The sequence below is a fragment of the Salmo trutta genome, chromosome 12 (genome assembly GCF_901001165.1).
Source record: "Salmo trutta chromosome 12, fSalTru1.1, whole genome shotgun sequence".
Taxonomy (NCBI): domain Eukaryota; kingdom Metazoa; phylum Chordata; class Actinopteri; order Salmoniformes; family Salmonidae; genus Salmo; species Salmo trutta.
Genome location: NC_042968.1, coordinates 94,913,853 through 94,934,744, shown reverse-complemented (window position 1 = coordinate 94,934,744; position 20,892 = coordinate 94,913,853). Strand labels below are relative to the sequence as shown.

The 20,892-nt window shown below is 47.7% G+C and overlaps 1 protein-coding gene and 1 long non-coding RNA gene across 9 annotated transcripts in view; one reads left to right on the top strand and one right to left on the bottom strand.

Moving 5' to 3' along the window:
* Window positions 1–305: 305 nt before the first annotated feature.
* tpte (transmembrane phosphatase with tensin homology) overlaps window positions 306–20,892 on the bottom strand; it is a 38,471-nt gene continuing 17,884 nt past the window's right edge. For 3 of the 5 annotated variants that reach the window (XM_029770400.1, XM_029770401.1, XM_029770399.1), the window contains exons 10-19: window positions 14,506–14,566; window positions 14,055–14,136; window positions 11,535–11,623; window positions 8,396–8,457; window positions 8,191–8,271; window positions 7,029–7,134; window positions 4,354–4,451; window positions 4,150–4,245; window positions 3,779–3,849; window positions 307–1,728 (exon numbers count right to left, since the gene is read on the bottom strand). In XM_029770400.1, coding sequence (XP_029626260.1) covers window positions 1,626–1,728; window positions 3,779–3,849; window positions 4,150–4,245; window positions 4,354–4,451; window positions 7,029–7,134; window positions 8,191–8,271; window positions 8,396–8,457; window positions 11,535–11,623; window positions 14,055–14,136; window positions 14,506–14,566 — 849 coding nt within the window. In that variant the 3' untranslated portion in view covers window positions 307–1,625. Of the gene's footprint in view, window positions 1,729–3,778; window positions 3,850–4,149; window positions 4,246–4,353; window positions 4,452–7,028; window positions 7,135–8,190; window positions 8,272–8,395; window positions 8,458–11,534; window positions 11,624–14,054; window positions 14,137–14,505; window positions 14,567–20,892 lie in introns of all 5 variants that reach the window. The other 2 variants (XR_003880426.1, XR_003880427.1) reach the window with 2 other exon arrangements.
* Window positions 2,288–3,743, top strand: LOC115204680 (uncharacterized). 4 transcript variants are annotated; one of them, XR_003880430.1, is made up of 4 exons: window positions 2,288–2,320; window positions 2,816–2,929; window positions 3,188–3,682; window positions 3,715–3,743. It is a non-coding gene; the product is annotated as an uncharacterized LOC115204680 (long non-coding RNA). The 4 variants fall into 4 exon arrangements; XR_003880428.1 differs by lacking the exon at window positions 2,288–2,320 and adding an exon at window positions 2,622–2,639 and having other exon boundaries at window positions 2,681–2,929; XR_003880429.1 differs by lacking the exon at window positions 2,288–2,320 and adding an exon at window positions 2,681–2,768 and having other exon boundaries at window positions 2,810–2,929.

The following is a 20,892-nucleotide window of genomic DNA, read 5'->3' as shown; positions in this document are numbered from 1 at the left end:
AAAAAGTCTAATCATCCGATGTATGGTTTTGGTTAAATGGGTTTCCACTGTCATTTACACTCATACAAGACTAGATTGCATTAAAAATTAGGCCTAGATTCAATCCGGACCCGTGGAAGATCGTGGTTATAGCGAGATTGACATTTCCCATTGAGCCGACATATGCTGCGCTTACCGTTAATGTGGTCTCTGTGAACGCGGAAACATTGCCTTTTAAAACGTGCGTAGCCTTAAATCCTTTGTCATCTACAGTATGTACCAGTATAATTTGAGTAAAATATGAAGAATAAAAAAACCAACATGACAAATGGAAATATGTTTTGTTTATTTTAAATTGGAAAACACCGTGATATTTTAGTGAACTAGAAACCCAGTCTGCCTCACCTACCATACCTGTTGTTCTCTATTCTCTATCTAGAGGGCTCTACTACAATGCAGGATTAACAAGTTAGCCACTATACCTGTTGTTCTCTATCTAGAGGGCTCTACTACAATGCAGGATCAACAAGTTAGCCACTATACCTGTTGTTCTCTATCTAGAGGGCTCTACTACAATGCAGGATCAACAAGTTAGCCACTATACCTGTTGTTCTCTATCTAGAGGACTCTACTACAATGCAGGATCAACAAGTTAGCCAGCTAACTGATAAACAACAAGAAATATCTATTGACTTTCTGATTCATTAAGAAAGAAACTCAGAAATGTGTTTTTTTTTGTTGTTGAGTCAATGCCTATGTCAACTTTATCCTTATAAAAAAGAAAATACAAAGTTATTTCAAAAATATATAACTTTAGTTTGCTAATTTATAGATCTTGCTCTGTAGTATACCCCTTTGGATTGACAGGAGAATATTAGCATATAATATTCAAAGTTACATTTATACACCTGGTTTCAGATTACCCAAGTCCTGGACAACAAAAAAAGCACTTTCAATTTAAATAGATTAAGCCTAGTCCTGGACTAAACAGGTATGTCCTTGAAACTGGCCCATACATCTTCCAAGGTCTCCACAACAATCCTCTTTAAGGTTTTAGTATTGAACATCCCTCACATCCAAATGATCCCTTTTTTATTAACATAAATGTATAAAATATAAAAGAAAATCCATAGATTAGACCACAGAGGACTAATGATAAACTAACAAAGGTCTAATGTCTCAGTGCAAACAGACAGACACCAGAGACTCTGTCCCAATAATAATCGCCTTTCTCCTAAAAAGGGACACACACACCTTCGCTGCTTCCCCACGTTGGATTGGTGGAGTTTCTACCATATTTCTTATACCAGTTATTTTTCTTATCAAATGATAAGGAAGGAAGCGAACGAGTGCACACTCTAGGAGAGAGGATAGATGATTGGGACATAGTCAGTCATTTCTGGTAGTGGAGTGTCTTTGGCTAGTTCAGGAGGTGCAGACCCCTTTGGTCTGACAGGACTATCAGGGGTCAGAGAAGGCATGAATCTCAAAATGCTACCCTATTTTCTATACAGTACTTTAGTTTTATACAGGCCCCATGGGGGCTCTGGTCTGACAGTGCACTATATAGAGTGCTATTTGGTACACATAGGTTTGTTATCAGAGGTAAGGGCTCAGAGTTGGACAGGGGTTAAAAAGGTCAGAGGTCATGGTTCAGAGAAAGACAGGGTGACTCCAAAGTCCTCCTTGTAGAGATCCCAGGTCTTGGTTTTGTGGGGGTTGTCCAATTCTTCTCTAGACAGGACCAGTCTAGGAGGGAGAATACAGGAGAGAGAGAATAAAAACGGGGAGAATAAAAACGGGGAGAATACAACGTAAACCACAGGGTTTTAAAAAGACTGAAGGTCGTTGGCGTATTGGGGCTCATTCCCACAGATGGAGCAGACAGCCATACCTGTTCTCTATAGAGGAGGAGGTGTTGAACCATACCTGTTCTCTATAGAGGAGGAGGTGTTGAACCATACCTGTTCTCTATAGAGGAGGAGGTGTTGAACCATACCTGTTCTCTATAGAGGAGGAGGTGTTGAACCATACCTGTTCTCTATAGAGGAGGAGGTGTTGAACCATACCTGTTCTCTATAGAGGAGGAGGTGTTGAACCATACCTGTTCTCTATAGAGGAGGAGGAGGTGAACCATACCTGTTCTCTATAGAGGAGGAGGTGTTGAACCATACCTGTTCTCTATAGAGGAGGAGGTGTTGAACCATACCTGTTCTCTATAGAGGAGGAGGTGTTGAACCATACCTGTTCTCTATAGAGGAGGAGGAGTTGAACCATACCTGTTGTTCTCTATAGAGGAGGAGGAGGTGAACCATACCTGTTGTTCTCTATAGAGGAGGAGGTGTTGAACCATACCTGTTGTTCTCTATAGAGGAGGAGGTGTTGAACCATACCTGTTGTTCTCTATAGAGGAGGAGGTGTTGAACCATACCTGTTGTTCTCTATAGAGGAGGAGGTGTTGAACCATACCTGTTGTTCTCTATAGAGGAGGAGGTGTTGAACCATACCTGTTGTTCTCTATAGAGGAGGAGGAGGTGTTGAACCATACCTGTTGTTCTCTATAGAGGAGGAGGAGGTGTTGAACCATACCTGTTGTTCTCTATAGAGGAGGAGGAGGTGGTGTTGAACCATACCTGTTGTTCTCTATAGAGGAGGAGGAGGTGGTGTTGAACCATACCTGTTGTTCTCTATAGAGGAGGAGGAGGAGGTGTTGAACCATACCTGTTGTTCTCTATAGAGGAGGAGGAGGTGTTGAACCATACCTGTTGTTCTCTATAGAGGAGGAGGAGGTGTTGAACCATACCTGTTGTTCTCTATAGAGGAGGAGGAGGAGGAGGTGTTGAACCATACCTGTTGTTCTCTATAGAGGAGGAGGTGTTGAACCATACCTGTTGTTCTCTATAGAGGAGGAGGTGTTGAACCATACCTGTTGTTCTCTATAGAGGAGGAGGTGGTGTTTAACCATACCTGTTGTTCTCTATAGAGGAGGAGGTGTTGAACCATACCTGTTGTTCTCTATAGAGGAGGAGGTGTTTAACCATACCTGTTGTTCTCTATAGAGGAGGAGGAGGAGGTGTTGAACCATACCTGTTGTTCTCTATAGAGGAGGAGGAGGAGGTGTTGAACCATACCTGTTGTTCTCTATAGAGGAGGAGGAGGAGGTGTTGAACCATACCTGTTGTTCTCTATAGAGGAGGAGGAGGAGGAGGAGGTGAACCATACCTGTTGTTCTCTATAGAGGAGGAGGTGTTGAACCATACCTGTTGTTCTCTATAGAGGAGGAGGAGGTGTTGAACCATACCTGTTGTTCTCTATAGAGGAGGAGGAGGTGTTGAACCATACCTGTTGTTCTCTATAGAGGAGGAGGTGTTGAACCATACCTGTTGTTCTCTATAGAGGAGGAGGAGGTGTTGAACCATACCTGTTGTTCTCTATAGAGGAGGAGGAGGAGGAGGTGTTGAACCATACCTGTTGTTCTCTATAGAGGAGGAGGAGGAGGAGGTGTTGAACCATACCTGTTGTTCTCTATAGAGGAGGAGGAGGAGGTGTTGAACCATACCTGTTGTTCTCTATAGAGGAGGAGGAGGTGTTGAACCATACCTGTTGTTCTCTATAGAGGAGGAGGTGTTGAACCATACCTGTTGTTCTCTATAGAGGAGGAGGAGGTGATGAACCATACCTGTTGTTCTCTATAGAGGAGGAGGTGTTGAACCATACCTGTTGTTCTCTATAGAGGAGGAGGAGGAGGTGTTGAACCATACCTGTTGTTCTCTATAGAGGAGGAGGTGTTGAACCATACCTGTTGTTCTCGATAAATGAGGTGTTGAACCAGAAATAGAAAGGGCAGTCTTCATATCCTTTAGGGAGACCCTGGAGAGGAAGATAAAGGAAGCATTATTAGAAGACAATATACTGAAGATATAGCCCCTTGGTGTGTACTTTGAGAGAGTGAATTGTATCTGTGTTACATTTGAAATATGTTCCTTAACACCAGCTTCGAATGGCTTTTAAAACGTTCTCCTTAATAGTAGCTTCCATTAGTTGTGTTACGTTTAAAGTCTCCCCCCCCAAATACAAGCTCCAGTTAGTTGTGTTACGTCTAAAGTATTCCCCTGAATACAGGTACTCTTGTGTCACGTCTAAATTCTTCCCCCATCCACAGGTACTCACAGCAGAGGACTCAAACATGACCTTAACGTCACCGTTGACAACAGGCCCCTCCTGCAGGCTGATCACCACCGCGTTGTTACCAGCATCAGGAAACACCTGGGACAGGTAAATACATCATTTAATACACGAAGAAACACCTGGGACAGATCAATACATCAACCATTCAACCAATCAATCCAACCAATCAGTGTGTTTGCGCCTCACCGTGCAGTTCTCTTGTTTGGCACAGACACACAGGAAAACCAGCTTCTTCTTTACAATGATCTTCACCTTCAAGTCACTGCCGTTCCCTTTACCCACACCTAGAACACAGAGGGGGGGAAACAGGATTCTCATTCAACAATCTGACATTCTAATACGGTTAGCAGCTTGTCTTGTGTTGCAGCAGGGGTGAAAAATAGCACAAGTCCTGCCACCAAACATTATTACAGTGGCCTTTTGAAAGTCAGTGAAATTATAAACTATTTGGAAAATGGCATAAAAACAACATGGCTGTCAACGGCAGCCTAAAGTGTGGTCTCATCACCTGCTGTTTGCATTTCAATAAGTTGTTTATCAATATATATTTTACCCATTGACCAATGGTCCCATGTGACTCAGTTGGTAGAGCATGGCCCTTGTAACACCCGGGTTGTGGGTTCGATTCCCATGGGGGACCAGTATGAAAATGTAAGTGTCTCTGGTCTGCTAAATGACTCACTACTGTAAGTGACTCTGGATCAGAGAGTCTGCTAAATGACTCACTACTGTAAGTGACTCTGGATCAGAGAGTCTGCTAAATGACTCACTACTGTAAGTGTCTCTGGATCAGAGAGTCTGCTAAATGACTCACTACTGTAAGTGTCTCTGGATCAGAGAGTCTGCTAAATGACTCACTACTGTAAGTGTCTCTGGATCAGAGAGTCTGCTAAATGACTCACTACTGTAAGTGTCTCTGGATCAGAGAGTCTGCTAAATGACTCACTACTGTAAGTGTCTCTGGATCAGAGAGTCTGCTAAATGACTCACTACTGTAAGAGTAAATGACACAAATGTAAATGCAATATGTTTCATTCTTTGTGAGACATTGGGAAAACCTCCCTGGTCTTTGTGGTTGAATCACTGTTTGAAATTCACTGCTCGACTGAGGGACCTTACAGATAATCGTCTGTGTGTGTGGAACAGAAATGAGGTAATCATTCACAAATCATGTTAAACAGTCCATGTGACGACTTATGTGACTTGTTAAGAACATTTTTTTTCACGTTCTTATTTAGGCTCGCAATAACAAAATGGGGTGAATACTTTATTGACTCAAGACATTTCAGCTTTTCATTTTGTAAAAAATAACAACAATGACATTATGGGGGATTGATTCTAGGTCATTGACACAAAATTCTCAATTTAATCAATTTTACACTCAAGCTGTAACCCCACAAAATGTAGGAAAAGTCAAAAAGGGTGTGAATACTTTTTGAAGGCACTGTTACAACGTCAAATAACGAAACGGAATTGTAAATATGGCTTAGATATGGCTGATAACAAAAAAATATATCAATGTTGTTGGGATAAAAACATTATGTAGCTAGCTAGCTAATAACTTGTGCCACTAGCTACTGGTTGCTAACGGTGCCATGTTGTCAAGACGAGAGAATGACGTCACAGCCCCAAAACATACTGTAGATCGAATACATTTCAAGAGCAGTTAGATTCTCACTTTTCTGTTCCTTCTTCAACAAAAAGGAAGTATTAGCCGTTAGCATTCCCGTTAGCATCCCCCCAAATGTAAATAGCTTTCCTTCATTTTTTGTATGTAAAAGATAGCAGAGAAAAGATGAGGTTTAATTCAAAAATCAACAACCATCTTTCTCAAATATTCCAATGGAAGTATTTTTAAATATTTTCTCTGTGATTCTAGTGTCACTGTAGATAATCTGCCACCGTTACTTCAAAAAAAGTCCCTATGGGACATGCAAAATATTATTCTCTTCCTTTAAAAATGTATACTAGCAAGTGGATCGCAGCGTCACCTGCTGACCATTTAGGGAATTGCGTTCACAGCTGGTGTGAGTATTGACGGAGAAATGACGTGGAGGGACAAAATGTATGTTAATATGCATTGCCCAATCAAAACTCTTTTCAGAGGACAACAATGGGCTAAATTGTGTTTTATCCTCAATAATGGTTTAATGTGGAGTGTGTAATGTCTTTGGGTGGAGACGTTTTTAATCAAATAATCCAAACCTGCTATGGAGTGGATGTTATTACAGTGGACAGATATTCAATCAAACCTGCTATGGAGTGCATGTTATTATAGTGGACAGATATTCAATCAAACCTGCTATGGAGTGGATGTTATTACAGTGGACAGATATTCAATCAAACCTGCTATGGAGTGCATGATATTACAGTGGACAGATATTCAATCAAACCTGCTATGGAGTGCATGATATTACAGTGGACAGATATTCAATCAAACCTGCTATGGAGTGCATGTTATTATAGTGGACAGATATTCAATCAAACCTGCTATGGAGTGGATGTTATTATAGTGGACAGATATTCAATCAAACCTGCTATGGAGTGGATGTTATTATAGTGGACAGATATTCAATCAAACCTGCTATGGAGTGGATGTTATTATAGTGGACAGATATTCAATCAAACCTGCTATGGAGTGCATGTTATTATAGTGGACAGATATTCAATCAAACCTGCTATGGAGTGCATGTTATTATAGTGGACAGATATTCAATCAAACCTGCTATGGAGTGCATGTTATTATAGTGGACAGATATTCAATCAAACCTGCTATGGAGTGGATGTTATTATAGTGGACAGATATTCAATCAAACCTGCTATGGAGTGGATGTTATTAGTGGACAGATATTCAATCAAACCTGCTATGGAGTGGATGCGGATGCTCTTGATCTTCAGGCTCTGTTCTGGAGGAAGTTGTCGGCTGAACTTAGTCTTCATCACCTCATAGTAACCCACATACCTGCTCTGTAACACACACACACACACACACACACACCCCCCATCGTCTTCATCACCTCATAGTAACCCATCTATCTACATGCTCTGTAACACACACCCCATCGTCTTCATCACCTCATAGTAACCCATCTACATGCCCTGTAACACACACACGGGGCTAGCCCGAGGCCACCGCTCTTCGGGCCGGGCTAGCCCGAGGCCACCGCTCTTCGGGCCGGGCTAGCCCGAGGCCACCGCTCTTCGGGCCGGGCTAGCCCGAGGCCACCGCTCTTCGGGCCGGGCTAGCCCGAGGCCACCGCTCTTCGGGCCGGGCTAGCCCGAGGCCACCGCTCTTCGGGCCGGGCTAGCCCGAGGCCACCGCTCTTCGGGCCGGGCTAGCCCGAGTCCACCGCTCTTCGGGCCGGGCTAGCCCGAGTCCACCGCTCTTCGGGCCGGGCTAGCCCGAGTCCACCGCTCTTCGGGCCGGGCTAGCCCGAGGCCACCGCTCTTCGGGCCGGGCTAGCCCGAGGCCACCGCTCTTCGGGCCGGGCTAGCCCGAGGCCACCGCTCTTCTGGCCGGGCTAGCCCGAGGCCACCGCTCTTCTGGCCGGGCTAGCCCGAGGCCACCGCTCTTCTGGCCGGGCTAGCCCGAGGCCACCGCTCTTCTGGCCGGGCTAGCCCGAGGCCACCGCTCTTCTGGCCGGGCTAGCCCGAGGCCACCGCTCTTCTGGCCGGGCTAGCCAGTAACATGCCAAAGTAGCCCGGCGCCAAGAAAACTGTAATTTCAAACATTGCATGGCACAGTTTTTGGACCCAAATGTGAGTAACACTACGCACCACCTTTATGTCTCTACGGCTGTTTTACACAGGCAGCACAATTCTGATCTTGTTTTCACTCATTTGTCTATTTTTTCCCCCCTCTAACAAAGATCAGAATTGGGCTGCCTGTGTAAACGCAGTACCAAATGTACCAGAGACTAAGCGTGAGTTAAGTCATATCGGTGTACCTGAGACTAAGCGTGAGTTAAGTCATATCGGTCGGTGTACCAGAGACTAAGCGTGAGTTAAGTCATATCGGTGTACCTGAGACGGGGTCTCCACTCCCTGGAACTTGGAGCTGCGGCTCTTGTCCGTTCTCCTCTCCCCGAAGTAGTCCAAGCTGTCCTGTACGTCATTATAGAAAACATGTTATTCCCTCGAGCTCTGAGAGTGGTGTTTTTTTGTGTGTTAAACTGTTTAAGTACTGTGTCATGCTAAAATACCTGAACAATTTCAGGTATTGCCCTACCTGAGCGCTCTCAAACTGGTCACTGTCAATGAGCCAGGTACACACCAGAGTCCCTGTACGGCCTGTAGGCACACACACACACACACACACACACACACACACACACACACACACACACCACTGTTAAAAAGAGGCTATTTTTGGACTTATTGAAATGTAAAAACATTGATTCTTGAAGAATATTACTTATAAATGCCTCATGAGCTTAACTGTCGTACCTCATCAGAACCCAAAATATAAGCTTGTTTCACTCCAATGTTGGTAAACAAACGTAAACAATAGGGCTGACCCCAATTAGTGGACTGGTCAAATTTTTTTGACTGTTGGTCGACCAAGATTTTTTGAAGTCGTACATGGACACCTGCTAAGCGTTAATATTGAGTTGGTCCCCCCCCTTTCCTGCTATAACAGCCTCCATTCTTCTGGGAAGGCTTTCCACTAGATGTTGGAACATTGCTGCTATAACAGCCTCCTCTCTTCTGGGAAGGCTTTCCACTAGATGTTGGAACATTGCTGCTATAACAGCCTCCTCTCTTCTGGGAAGGCTTTCCACTAGATGTTGGAACATTGCTGCTATAACAGCCTCCACTCTTCTGGGAAGGCTTTCCACTAGATGTTGGAACATTGCTGAGGGGACTTGCTTCCATTCAGCCACAAGAGCATTAGTGAGGTTGGGCACTGATGTTGGGTGATTAGGCCTGGCTCGCAGTCGGCGTTCCAATTCATCCCAAAGGTATTCGATGGTGTTGAGGTCAGGGCTCTGTGGGCCAGTCAAGTTGTTCCACACTAATCTCAACAAAACATTTCTGTGTGGACCTCTCTTTGTGCACGGGGGCATTGTCATGCTGAAACAGGAAAGGACCTTCCTCCAAACTGTTGCCACAAAGTTGGAAGCACAGAATCGTCTAGAATGTCATTGTATGCTGTAGCGTTAAGATTTCCCTTCACTGGAACTAAGGGGCCTGAACCATGGAAAACAGCCCCAGACCATTATTCCTCCTCCACCAAACTTTACAGTTGGCACTATGCATTGGGGCAGGTAGAGTTCTCCTGGTTATCCACCAAACCCAGATTCGTCTGTTGGACTGCCAGATGGTGAAGCGTGATTCATCACTCCAGAGAACGTGGTTCCACTGCTCCAGAGTCCAATGGTGGCGAGCATTTCACCAATCCAGCCAACGCTTGGCATTGCGCACGGTGATCTTAGGCTTGTGTGCGGCTGCTCTGCCATGGAAACCCATTTCATGAACCTTCCGAATGAACGGTTATTGTGCCGACGTTGATTCCAGAGGCAGTTTGGAACGCGGTAGTGAGAGTTTCAACCGAGGACAGACGGTTTTAACACGATACACACTTCACCTGTCCCGTTCTGTGAGGTTGTGTGGCCTACCACTTTGCGGCTGAGACGTTTTTTTGTCCTAGATGTTTCCACTTCACAATAACAGTGTTTACAAGTTGACAAGGTCTGCCCTGCTAGAGCTGTCATTTGACGTACTGACTTGTTGGAAAGGTGGTATCCTATGACGGTGCCACGTTGAAAGTCACTGAGCTCTTCAGTAAAGCCATTCTACTGCCAATGTTTGTCTATGGAGATTGCATGGCTGTGTGCTCGATTTTATACACCTGTCAGCAACGGGTGGCTGAATACACTAATTTGAAGGTTTGTCCACATACTATGTATAGATATACACTATCACTAGTAGTACATTTACGGTTCATTTCTAATCTACAAATGTCTGTCAGGGTCATTTCTGTTAATTAATCAATATTATTATTCCAGTCTTTTACCCTTCTCATTGTCGGAGTGGACACATTATTTCCAGAGTGCACAACCCATTCTACACTTGTAAGAAACAAGTTATGGTTTATTTCATTCCATGTCCGAGTTTCTCGTCAATTTAGTCATTGTCTTTTGCTTGGAGCGCTCCAGTCAACGTTGGGTATGGACACCTGATTACGCATAGAAGTAGGACTAGGCTACCTGGCCTGCGCATAAATGTAGGCCTATAAAATGTGTCCATTTGGAGATATCTGATAGTTTTTCTGATTGGCCTAACGCACCACCACTTGTGGAGCTTCTCAAAGTAAATGTGTTCTTCACCTCCAAACAGCAAGCAAACTAAGTCTGTTTTTATATCTGTTGAGAATGACAACAGTTCCTCAATGTATTTGTAAAATCTTTCCAGCTCTCTCCCTTTTCCAATAACCACTCAGCGTGAAAGGGAACAATGTCATGCTACACCCTGCTATCGCCACAGCTACATCCTAGCATCACAGCTACACCCTGCTATCGCCACAGCTACACCCTGCTATCGCCACAGCTCCATCCTAGCATCACAGCTACACCCTGCTATCGCCACAGCTCCATCCTAGCATCACAGCTACACCCTGCTATCGCCACAGCTACACCCTGCTATCGCCACAGCTCCACCCTGCTATCGCCACAGCTCCACCCTGCTATCGCCACAGCTCCATCCTAGCATCACAGCTACACCCTGCTATCGCCACAGCTACACCCTGCTATCGCCACAGCTACACCCTGCTATCGCCACAGCTACACCCTGCTATCGCCACAGCTCCATCCTAGCATCACAGCTACACCCTGCTATCGCCACAGCTACACCCTGCTATCGCCACAGCTACATCCTAGCATCACAGCTACACCCTGCTATCGCCACAGCTACACCCTGCTATCGCCACAGCTACACCCTGCTATCGCCACAGCTACACCCTGCTATCGCCACAGCTACACCCTGCTATCGCCACAGCTACACCCTGCTATCGCCACAGCTACACCCTGCTATCGCCACAGCTACATACTGTTATCATGTTATTACCACAGCTACACACTGTTATCATGTTATTACCACAGCTACATACTGTTATCATGTTATTACCACAGCTACACCCTGTTATCATGTTATTACCACAGCTACACACTGTTATCATGTTATCATCACAGCTACACACTGTTATCATGTTATTACCACAGCTACACACTGTTATCATGTTATCATCACAGCTACATTGTTTGTAAAAACATCTAGGCCAACCCAGTCTGTTTTTCTCCATAGTTGCTAAACATTATTACAGCTGGCTGCTACTACAGTATATTACCAGTAGATGGCGTAGTAGTTACCTTTTCCTCCTTTACAGTGTATGGCAATGATGTTGTTGGGGTCAGCTGCCATCCACTCTCTCACACCGGCAGTGAACTTCAGCATGTCCCTGAGACACACACACACACACACACACACACACACACACACACACACACACACACACACACACACACACACACACACACACACACACGTCAAACTATTTGATAGAAAAGGAAAGTAGAATAACCCCGACAGTCCTCCCTCCCGGCTGAAGGAAGGTCCTCCCTCCCTCCCGGCTGAAGGAAGGTCCTCCCTCCCTCCCGGCTGAAGGAAAGTCCTCCCTCCCTCCCTCCCGGCTGAAGGAAAGTCCTCCCTCCCTCCCTCCCTCCCGGCTGAAGGAAAGTCCTCCCTCCCTCCCTCCCTCCCGGCTGAAGGAAAGTCCTCCTCCCTCCCTCCCTCCCGGCTGAAGGAAAGTCCCCTCCCTCCCTCCCTCCCGGCTGAAGGAAGGTCCTCCCTCCCTCCCTCCCGGCTGAAGGAAGGTCCTCCCCCCCTCCCTCCCTCCCGGCTGAAGGAAGGTCCTCCCTCCCTCCCTCCCCCCCGGCCGAAGGAAGGTCCTCCCTCCCTCCCTCCCTCCCGGCTGAAGGAAGGTCCTCCCTCCCTCCCTCCCTCCCGGCTGAAGGAAGGTCCTCCCTCCCTCCCTCCCTCCCGGCTGAAGGAAGGTCCTCCCTCCCTCCCTCCCTCCCGGCTGAAGGAAGGTCCTCCTCCCTCCCTCCCGGCTGAAGGAAGGTCCTCCCTCCCTCCTCCCGGCTGAAGGAAGGTCCTCCCTCCCTCCCTCCCGGCTGAAGGAAGGTCCTCCCTCCCTCCCTCCCGGCTGAAGGAAGGTCCTCCCTCCCTCCCTCCCGGCTGAAGGAAGGTCCTCCCTCCCTCCCTCCCGGCTGAAGGAAGGTCCTCCCTCCCTCCCTCCCGGCTGAAGGAAGGTCCTCCCTCCCTCCCTCCCGGCTGAAGGAAGGTCCTCCCTCCCTCCCTCCCGGCTGAAGGAAGGTCCTCCCTCCCTCCCTCCCGGCTGAAGGAAGGTCCTCCCTCCCTCCCTCCCGGCTGAAGGAAGGCCTCCCTCCCTCCCTCCCGGCTGAAGGAAGGTCCTCCCTCCCTCCTCCCGGCTGAAGGAAGGTCCTCCCTCCCTCCCGGCTGAAGGAAGGTCCTCCCTCCCTCCCTCCCGGCTGAAGGAAGGTCCTCCCTCCCTCCCTCCCGGCTGAAGGAAGGTCCTCCCTCCCTCCCTCCCGGCTGAAGGAAGGTCCTCCCTCCCTCCCTCCCGCTGAAGGAAGGTCCTCCCTCCCTCCCTCCCGGCTGAAGGAAGGTCCTCCCTCCCTCCCTCCCGGCTGAAGGAAGGTCCTCCCTCCCTCCCTCCCGGCTGAAGGAAGGTCCTCCCTCCCTCCCTCCCGGCTGAAGGAAGGTCCTCCCTCCCTCCCTCCCGGCTGAAGGAAGGTCCTCCCTCCCTCCCTCCCGGCTGAAGGAAGGTCCTCCCTCCCTCCCTCCCGGCTGAAGGAAGGTCCTCCCTCCCTCCCTCCCGGCTGAAGGAAGGTCCTCCCTCCCTCCCGGCTGAAGGAAGGTCCTCCCTCCCTCCCTCCCTCCCTCCTGGCTGAAGGAAGGTCCTCCCTCCCTCCCGGCTGAAGGAAGGTCCTCCTCATTGAAAACCCTCCCTCCTAAAAGACTAGGAGTAGTGAGAGAGCCTAACTTCCTGGTCAGTAGCTTCAGGCCCACATCCCTAAACTCAACAAAAAAAGAAGAAGAAATTATGAAGCCAAGATCAGTGATATAAAGAATGATGGGGAACAAAAATGACCTTAAATGAAATTATGGGCAGAAAGAAAAATTAAACTTCATATTTTATTCAAATCCGATGGCTTATTCATCAAAACTATTTGATGTTGCCAATTATTTTAAATGATTACTTCATTGGCAAAGTGGGCGAACTTAGGGAGGAAATGCCAACAACGAACAGAGAGACATCGTATTCATGCATAAAAAAAAACAACTAATAATTAAAGAAAAGCATTGAAAGTTTGAATTTTGTAAAGTTAGTGTGGGAGAGGTGGAACATTTTGTGGTAATGAATAATGTGACTGTTGAGAAAACTAAAGTACTTGGTGATGCCTTGGATTGTAAACTTTCATGTTAAAAACTTATTAATGGTTGTAAAGACGGGGAGATGTCTGTCTGTTTCCTCCGACATCCAAACAAATAATATACAACCAAAAGGGGTTTGACAGTTTTTCAAGCAGATAGGAAGCGGCTCTCTCTGGCAAGAACAAGGGTGGTGGTCTCTGCTTTATGACTAGCACACGGTGCGACGGGGGGAAACATACAGGAACTTGCAAGCTTCTGCTCCGCCGACCGAGGAATACTTCGTCATCAAAACGTCACCCTTTTCTTTTACCTTCCGAGAGAGTTCCCGGCCGACACAAATGTCACGACTACCACAGCCCGGTAGGGTGTACTCCACACACACACACACACACACACACACACACACACACACACACACACACAGTACTCACTCTAGAGAAGGCACGTTGTGGTCGTCGATAAACACCCTCTCTACTCTGTAGTGGAAGAACTTGGGGTCGTAACCTTTCTCACCTAAAGAACAAACAGCAATAACATGTCAGAAATGGTTTCCCAACCCTCTCCTCACACGGACTACATACTCTGTAGTAGACTGGGAGTAGTGTGTACTTACGGTCGTACACTCTGTAGTAGACCGGGAGTAGTGTGTACTTACTGCAGAGGTTGTATACTCTGTAGTAGTGTGTACTTACTGCAGGGGTTGTATACTCTGTAGTAGTGTGTACTTACTGCAGGGGTTGTATACTCTGTAGTAGTGTGTACTTACGGTCGTACACTCTGTAGTAGACCGGGAGTAGTGTGTACTTACTGCAGGGGTTGTATACTCTGTAGTAGTGTGTACTTACTGCAGGGGTTGTATACTCTGTAGTAGTGTGTACTCACTGCAGAGGTTGTATACTCTGTAGTGGTCTTCATGTTTGGTATCGAGGAACCTCACCACCTCCTGAGAAGAGCAGAGAAAAGAGATATTATATAAATTAGATTATTCTCTAAACAACTAACTGTTATCTGACCTTTTATCCTCCCCGGCCAGCTTTAGGAGTCATGGTGTGTGTGTGTGTGTGTGTGTGTGTGTGTAGGAACCTCGCCACGTCCTGAGAGGAGCAGGGAGAGAGGCGATATTACTGACCTTTAGGAGTCAATTTCCTTATTGACAATATCAGAACCGCCACTATAGTGTGTTACCCTGATGGGGTTTCTGTAGTGTGTGTGTGTTACCCTGATGGGGGTTCTATAGTGTGTGTGTGTTACCCTGATGGGGGTTCTATAGTGTGTGTGTGTGTTACCCTGATGGGGGTTCTATAGTGTGTGTGTGTTACCCTGATGGGGGTTCTATAGTGTGTGTGTTACCCTGATGGGGGTTTCTATAGTGTGTGTGTGTGTTACCCCTGATGGGGGTTCTATAGTGTGTGTGTGTGTTACCCTGATGGGGGTTCTATAGTGTGTGTGTTACCCTGATGGGGGTTCTATAGTTGTGTGTGTGTGTTACCCTGATGGGGGTTCTATAGTGTGTGTGTGTGTGTGTTACCCTGATGGGGGTTCTATAGTGTGTGTGTGTGTGTTACCCTGATGGGGGTTCTATAGTGTGTGTGTGTGTGTGTGTTACCCTGATGGGGGTTCTATAGTGTGTGTGTGTGTGTGTTACCCTGATGGGGGTTCTATAGTGTGTGTGTGTGTGTGTGTTTCCCTGATGGGGGTTCTATAGTGTGTGTGTGTTACCCTGATGGGGTTCTATAGTGTGTGTGTGTTACCCTGATGGGGGTTCTATAGTGTGTGTGTGTGTGTGTTACCCTGATGGGGGGTTCTATAGTGTGTGTGTGTGTTACCCTGATGGGGGTTCTATAGTGTGTGTGTGTGTGTTACCCTGATGGGGGTTCTATAGTGTGTGTGTGTGTGTTACCCTGATGGGGGTTCTATAGTGTGTGTGTGTGTGTTACCCTGATGGGGGTTCTATAGTGTGTGTGTGTGTGTTACCCTGATGGGGGTTCTATAGTGTGTGTGTGTGTGTTACCCTGATGGGGGTTCTATAGTGTGTGTGTGTGTGTTACCCTGATGGGGGTTCTATAGTGTGTGTGTGTGTGTTACCCTGATGGGGGTTCTATAGTGTGTGTGTGTGTGTTACCCTGATGGGGGTTCTATAGTGTGTGTGTGTGTGTGTTACCCTGATGGGGGGTTCTATAGTGTGTGTGTGTGTGTGTTACCCTGATGGGGGTTCTATAGTGTGTGTGTGTGTGTTACCCTGATGGGGGTTCTATAGTGTGTGTGTGTGTGTTACCCTGATGGGGGTTCTATAGTGTGTGTGTGTGTGTTACCCTGATGGGGGTTCTATAGTGTGTGTGTGTGTGTTACCCTGATGGGGGTTCTATAGTGTGGTGTGTGTGTTACCCTGATGGGGGTTCTATAGTGTGTGTGTGTGTGTTACCCTGATGGGGGTTCTATAGTGTGTGTGTGTGTGTTACCCTGATGGGGGTTCTATAGTGTGTGTGTGTGTGTTACCCTGATGGGGGGTCTATAGTGTGTGTGTGTGTGTTACCCTGATGGGGGTTCTATAGTTGTGTGTGTGTGTTACCCTGATGGGGGGTCTATAGTGTGTGTGTGTGTGTTACCCTGATGGGGGTTCTATAGTGTGTGTGTGTGTGTTACCCTGATGGGGGTTCTATAGTGTGTGTGTGTTACCCTGATGGGGGTTCTATAGTGTGTGTGTGTGTGTTACCCTGATGGGGGGTTCTATAGTGTGTGTGTGTTACCCTGATGGGGGGTTCTATAGTGTGTGTGTGTTACCCTGATGGGGGGTTCTATAGTGTGTGTGTGTTACCCTGATGGGTGTTAGTTGTGTGTGTACCCTGATGGGGGGGTTCTATAGTGTGTGTGTGTTACCCTGATGGGGGTTCTATAGTGTGTGTGTGTTACCCTGATGGGGGGTTTCTATAGTGTGTGTGTGTTACCCTGATGGGGGTTCTATAGTGTGTGTGTGTTACCCTGATGGGGGGTTCTATAGTGTGTGTGTGTTACCCTGATGGGGGGTTCTATAGTGTGTGTGTGTTACCCTGATGGGGGGTTCTATAGTGTGTGTGTTACCCTGATGGGGTTTATAGTGTGTGTGTGTTACCCTGATGGGGGGTCTTCATAGTGTGTGTGTGTACCCTGATGGGGGGTTCTAGTGTGTGTGTTAACCCTGTGGGGGGTCTATAGTGTGTGTGTGTTACCCTGATGGGGGGTTCTATAGTGTGTGTGTTACCCTGGGGGGGTCTATAGGGGGGTTCTATAGTGTGTGTGTGTTACCTGATGGGGGGTTCTATAGTGTGTGTGTTACCCTGATGGGGGGTTCTATAGTGTGTGTGTTACCCTGATGGGGGGTTCTATAGTGTGTGTGTGTGTGACCCTGATGGGGGGTTCTATAGTGTGTGTGTGTTACCCTGATGGGGGGGTTCTATAGTGTGTGTGTGTTACCCTGATGGGGGGGTTCTAGTGTGTGTGTGTTACCCTGATGGGGGTTCTATAGTGTGTGTGTTACCCTGATGGGGGGTTCTATAGTGGTGTGTTACCTGATGGGGGTTCTATAGTGTGTGTGTGTGTTACCCCGATGGGGGGTTCTATAGTGTGTGTGTGTGTTACCCCGATGGGGGGTTCTATAGTGTGTGTGTGTGTTACCCGATGGGGGGTTCTATAGTGTGTGTGTGTGTTACCCCGATGGGGGGTTCTATAGTGTGTGTGTGTGTTACCCTGATGGGGGGTTCTATAGTGTGTGTGTGTTACCCTGATGGGGGGTTCTATAGTGTGTGTGCGTTACCCTGATGGGGGGTTCTATAGTGTGTGTGTGTTACCCTGATGGGGGGTTCTATAGTGTGTGTGTTACCCTGATGGGGGGTTCTATAGTGTGTGTGTGTGTGTTACCCTGATGGGGGTTCTATAGTTTGTGTGTGTGTTACCCTGATGGGGGTTCTATAGTGTGTGTGTTACCCTGATGGGGGTTCTATAGTGTGTGTGTTACCCTGATGGGGGTTCTATAGTGTGTGTGTGTTACCCTGATGGGGGGGTTCTATAGTGTGTGTGCGTTACCCTGATGGGGGGTTCTATAGTGTGTGTGTGTTACCCTGATGGGGGGTTCTATAGTGGTGTGTGTGGTGGGTTACCCTGATGGGGGGTTCTATAGTGTGGGGTGGTGTGTTACCCCGATGGGGGGTTCTATAGTTGTGTGGTGTTACCCTGATGGGGGTTCTATAGTGTGTGTGTTACCTGATGGGGGTTCTATAGGTGGTGTGTGTGTGTTACCCTGATGGGGGGTTTAGAGTGTGTGGTGGTTACCCTGATGGGGGTTCTAGTGTGTGTGTGTGTGTACCCTGATGGGGGGGTTTCTATAGGTGGTGTGTGTGTGTTACCTGATGGGGTCTATAGTGTGTGTGTGTTACCCTGATGGGGGTTCTATAGTGTGTGTGTGTGTGTTACCCTGATGGGGGGGTGTGTATGTGTGTGTGTTACCCTGATGGGGGTTCTATAGTGTGTGTGTGTTACCCTGATGGGGGGTTCTATAGTGTGTGTGTGTGTTACCCTGATGGGGGTTCTATAGTGTGTGTGTGTGTTACCCTGATGGGGGGTTCTATAGTGTGTGTGTGTGTTACCCCGATGGGGGTTCTATAGTGTGTGTGTGTGTTACCCTGATGGGGGTTCTAAAGTGTGTGTGTGTTACCCTGATGGGGTTTCTATAGTGTGTGTGTGTTACCCTGATGGGGGTTTCTATAGTGTGTGTGTGTTACCCTGATGGGGTTTCTGTAGAGGGCTTACCCTGATGGGGGTTCTGTAGAGGGCTTACCCTGATGGGGGTTCTATAGTGTGTGTGTGTTACCCTGATGGGGTTTCTGTAGAGGGCTTACCCTGATGGGGGGTTCTGTAGTGGTGTGTGTGTTACCCTGATGGGGTTTCTGTAGAGGGCTTACCCTGATGGGGGTTTCTGTAAGAGGGCTTACCCTGATGGTGTTTCTGTAGAGGGCTTACCAGGCGTATTGTAGAGGGTACCCTGATGGGGTTTCTGTAGAGGGCTTACCCTGATGGGGTTTTTGAAGGGGCTTCCCTGATGGGGGTTCTGTAGGTGTGTGTCGTTACCTGATGGGGGTTCTATAGTGTGTGTGTGTGTGTTACCCTGATGGGGGGTTCTATAGTGTGTGTGTGTGTGTTACCCTGATGGGGGTTCTATAGTGTGTGTGTGTGTTACCCTGATGGGGTTTCTGTAGTGGGTGTGGGTGTGTTTACCCTGATGGGGTTTCTGTAGTGGGCTTACACTGATGGGGTTCTGTAGAGGGCTTACCCTGATGGGGGTTTCTGTAGTGTGTGTGGGTGTGTACCCTGATGGGGGTTCTATAGTGTGTGTGTGTGTGGTTACCCTGATTGGGGGTTCATAGTGTGTGTGTGTGTGTTACCCTGATGGGGGTTCTATAGTGGTGTGTGTGTGTGTTTACCCTGATGGGGGTTCTATATAGTGTGTGTGTGTGTGTTACCCTGATGGGGTTCTATAGTGTGTGTGTGTGTTACCCTGATGGGGGTTCTATAGTGTGTGTGTGTGTTACCCTGATGGGGGGTTCTATAGTGTGTGTGTGTTACCCTGATGGGGGTTCTATAGTGTGTGTGTGTGTGTTACCCTGATGGGGGTTCTATAGTGTTGTGTGTGTGTTACCCTGATGGGGGTTCTATAGTGTGTGTGTGTGTGTTACCCTGATGGGGGTTCTATAGTGTGTGTGTGTGTGTTACCCTGATGGGGGTTCTATAGTGTGTGTGTGTGTTACCCTGATGGGGGGTTCTATAGTGTGTGTGTGTTACCCTGATGGGGGTTTCTGTAGAGGGCTTACCCTGATGGGGGTTCTGTAGTGTGTGTGTGTTACCCTGATGGGGGTTCTATAGTGTGTGTGTGTTACCCTGATGGGGGTTCTATAGTGTGTGTGTGTTACCCTGATGGGGGTTTCTATAGTGTGTGTGTGTGTGTGTTACCCTGATGGGGGTTTCTGTAGAGGGCTTACCCTGATGGGGTTTCTGTAGAGGGGCTTACCCTGATGGGGTTTCTGTAGAGGGCTTACCCTGATGGGGTTTCTGTAGAGGGCTTACCCTGATGGGGTTTCTGTAGAGGGCTTACCCTGATGGGGTTTCTGTAGAGGGCTTACCCTGATGGGGTTTCTGTAGAGGGCTTACCCTGATGGGGTTTCTGTAGTGTGTGTGTGTTACCCTGATGGGGGTTCTATAGTGTGTGTGTGTGTGTTACCCTGATGGGGGTTCTATAGTGTGTGTGTGTGTGTTACCCTGATGGGGGTTCTATAGTGTGTGTGTGTGTGTTACCCTGATGGGGTTTCTGTAGAGGGCTTACCCTGATGGGGTTTCTGTAGAGGGCTTACCCTGATGGGGTTTCTGTAGTGTGTGTGTGTTACCCTGATGGGGGTTTCTATAGTGTGTGTGTGTGTGTTACCCTGATGGGGGTTCTATAGTGTGTGTGTGTGTGTGTTACCCTGATGGGGGTTCTATAGTGTGTGTGTGTGTGTTACCCTGATGGGGGTTCTATAGTGTGTGTGTGTGTGTTACCCTGATGGGGGTTCTATAGTGTGTGTGTGTGTGTTACCCTGATGGGGGTTCTATAGTGTGTGTGTGTGTTACCCTGATGGGGGTTCTATAGTGTGTGTGTGTGTTACCCTGATGGGGGTTCTATAGTGTGTGTGTGTGTTACCCTGATGGGGGTTCTATAGTGTGTGTGTGTGTGTTACCCTGATGGGGGTTCTATAGTGTGTGTGTGTTACCCTGATGGGGGTTCTATAGTGTGTGTGTGTGTGTTACCCTGATGGGGGGTTCTATAGTGTGTGTGTGTGTTACCCTGATGGGGGGTTCTATAGTGTGTGTGTGTTACCCTGATGGGGGTTCTATAGTGTGTGTGTGTTACCCTGATGGGGGTTCTATAGTGTGTGTGTGTTACCCTGATGGGGGTTCTATAGTGTGGTGGTTACCCTGATGGGGGTTCTATAGTGTGTGTGTGTTACCCTGATGGGGGGTTCTATAGGTGTGTGTGTTACCCTGATGGGGGTTCTGTAGTGTGTGTGTGTTACCCTGATGGGGGTTCTGTAGTGTGTGTGTGTTACCCTGATGGGGGTTCTGTAGTGTGTGTGTGTGTTACCCTGATGGGGTTTCTGTAGAGGGCTTACCCTTATGGGGGTTCTATAGTGTGTGTGTGTTACCCTGATGGGGGTTCTGTAGAGGGCTTACCCTGATGGGGTTTCTGTAGAGGGCTTACCCTGATGG